This window comes from Manis javanica, chromosome 6 (genome assembly GCF_040802235.1).
Source record: "Manis javanica isolate MJ-LG chromosome 6, MJ_LKY, whole genome shotgun sequence".
NCBI classification, from domain to species: Eukaryota; Metazoa; Chordata; class Mammalia; order Pholidota; family Manidae; genus Manis; species Manis javanica.
The window spans coordinates 126,738,452-126,741,001 of record NC_133161.1 but is presented as its reverse complement, the minus strand read 5'-3'; the positions used below and the strand labels follow the sequence as shown (position 1 = coordinate 126,741,001).

General features: G+C 39.2%; 1 protein-coding gene across 1 annotated transcript; it reads left to right on the top strand.

The window, feature by feature from the left end:
• The first annotated feature begins 1,095 nt into the window (after positions 1–1,095).
• LOC140850142 (olfactory receptor 4S2-like) lies at positions 1,096–2,031 on the top strand. The gene has a single exon (XM_073239916.1). The coding sequence runs from the start codon at positions 1,096–1,098 to the stop codon at positions 2,029–2,031; it is 936 nt and encodes a 311-aa protein (XP_073096017.1).
• The last annotated feature ends 519 nt before the right edge of the window (positions 2,032–2,550 follow it).

Genomic DNA, 2,550 nt, shown 5'->3' with positions numbered 1-2,550 from the left:
ACATCTGTGGCATGGTTTGAAGAATAACCTAGAAACCCCAGATTTTTCAGATCAAAACTATTCCTTATAAATGACCTACTGAATTTCACCACTTAACACTCCTCCATTTAAATTAACTATTGTCTTCTTCCTTAGCCCATTTAAAGTATCTTTCAGGAATGACTTACTCCAGGAATATTTAGTGCATCCTAAGTGGAAGAATTAATATGAAGAAGCAAGATATTAAAACATTAAAACAATGAATGAAGCAATGGTGGGATTAAGGGCAGAGTCCTTCCTATTCTTTTTTCTTTATTTTGTTTGTTTGCTTGCTTGCCTTTTTCATTTTCGTTTCCTTTTTTTAGTTAACAACCAAATGTTTAAAATACTAATTAAAGTATTTCTTGGTTTACACTCAACACTGAGTTTGAATGTGGAGAAAGTAATAGAGATTTCATTTCGCCTCCGTTCTGATCTAACAGGTCCTGATGTATCCCCAGCAGTTTCTCTTAAGTTTATCTTTTTCTTATCTCTTTATCAGGCTCCATTATCTCAGAATCAGATTTGTGTGATTTTCATCCTCTCTCTACTAAATGACACCACCTCCTGACTAAGAGTTTGAACACTCAGGGATTATTCAGAAGGGAAAATGAGGGCACATATGGACTTCTGTGCCAAAAATAGGACAGATATTTCCTAAAAGGTGATTAATTGTTACTATGTTACAAAAAATAGAAGTTGTTTCAAAATTGGGCACAATGCCTTAAACAGAACAGGAACTAGTAAATTTTTAGAACAAACAAGAGAAACCCTCAGTAAAAGGTGAGGGAAGCGAGAATCCTGCTTAACGTGTGACATACAGTTTGCTTTCTCTCTCTGGTCTTTGTTTCCTCATCTCAAGTGAACAAATGGACTATGACACTGAGGGGATGAGGGGGACATGCGCACGTCATTATTTTCAAGTATGCATGCTAAGCGTCTGTAAGCACCCAGTTTCTGTTTTCAGCTATTGTGGGCATGCATGTGTTTTGAGTTAGAAGTAAATGTTGTTGGTCCTTGTTATGTTTTTCTTTCAGATTATCAAACCGTCTCCTGGAACATTGGGCTGCTAATTCTATGGAAAAACTAAACAACGTAACTGAATTCATTTTCTTGGGTCTTTCTCAGAACCCAGTGGCTGAAGAAGTTTGTTCTGTGGTGTTTTCTTTCTTCTACACAATCATTCTCCTGGGAAACCTCCTCATCATTCTGACAGTGCATGCGGGTGACCTTCACAAGTTTCCAATGTATTTCTTTCTCAGCTACTTGTCTTTTGTGGATATTTGTTACTCTTCCATCATAGCTCCTAAGATGATTGTTGACCTACTAGCCAAGAGAAAAACTATCTCTTATGTGGGGTGCATGTTGCAACTCTTTGGGGCCCATTTCTTAGGTTGCACTGAGATCTTCATCCTCACTGTAATGGCTTATGATCGTTATGTGGCTATCTGTAAACCCCTGCACTACACGGCCATCATGGACCGTGACAGATGCACTAAGATGTTGCTGGGGATCTGGGCAGGTGGGTTCCTACACTCTGCTGTCCAGGTGGCTCTGGTAGTCCAGCTGCCCTTCTGTGGGCCCAGAGAGATCGATCACTACTTTTGTGATGTGCACCCTCTGCTGAAACTTGCCTGCGCAGACACATACCTTGTGGGTGCTGTTGTGACAGCCAACAGTGGTACCATCGCCCTGGGGAGCTTTGTTATTCTGCTGATCTCCTACACCATCATCCTGGTGTCCCTGAGAAAGCAGTCAGCAGAAGGCAGGTGCAAAGCTCTCTCCACCTGCGGCTCCCACATCTCTGTGGTTGTAATCTTCTTTGGTCCCTGTACTTTCATGTATATGCGCCCTGATACTACCTTTAAAGAAGATAAGATGGTGGCTGTATTTTACACAATTATCACCCCCATGTTAAATCCCCTGATTTATACACTGAGAAACGCAGAAGTAAAGAATGCAATGAAGAAACTGTGGGACAGGAAGGTTTTCTGTGAGCCTAATGGAAAATAGTTGTAAAAGTAACAATTTAAGCTAGATGCTCTTAAAAGTCCCCATCTGTACAACGAAGGAAGTAATAGCAACCGTGTAGGGTTTCCTTGGAGGAACATACAAAAGAATAACACATTCTACAGAAAGAAGGTATTATGTATCTAATTATAATTATTTATTATAAAACATGTGATAATAATTGATTATACTGGTTCTAATGTGTCATATTCAACTCAGAAATTCAGCATGATCATAGTTGCATTCAATACGTATATACTGAGTGAACAGAAAAAGCATTTAGGGAATATAACTGCTCTTGGAGCTAAAGCATTCTGATGTCAGTCTTCCAAAACACAGTGAAACCTGAGCCCAGTAGGTTGGAATGGCAAGAAGGTGAGTGCAGGATGTGAAAGAGAAAAATCATAGGCTTAAAAAAATAGAAGACCTGTTCTCATCCTCTTGGGAATAGCTTTTCTTTTCTCTAAGACTTATTTTTTCTTTTTAAAAAGAAATGATAAGGAATTAGGAGAAGGATTACCT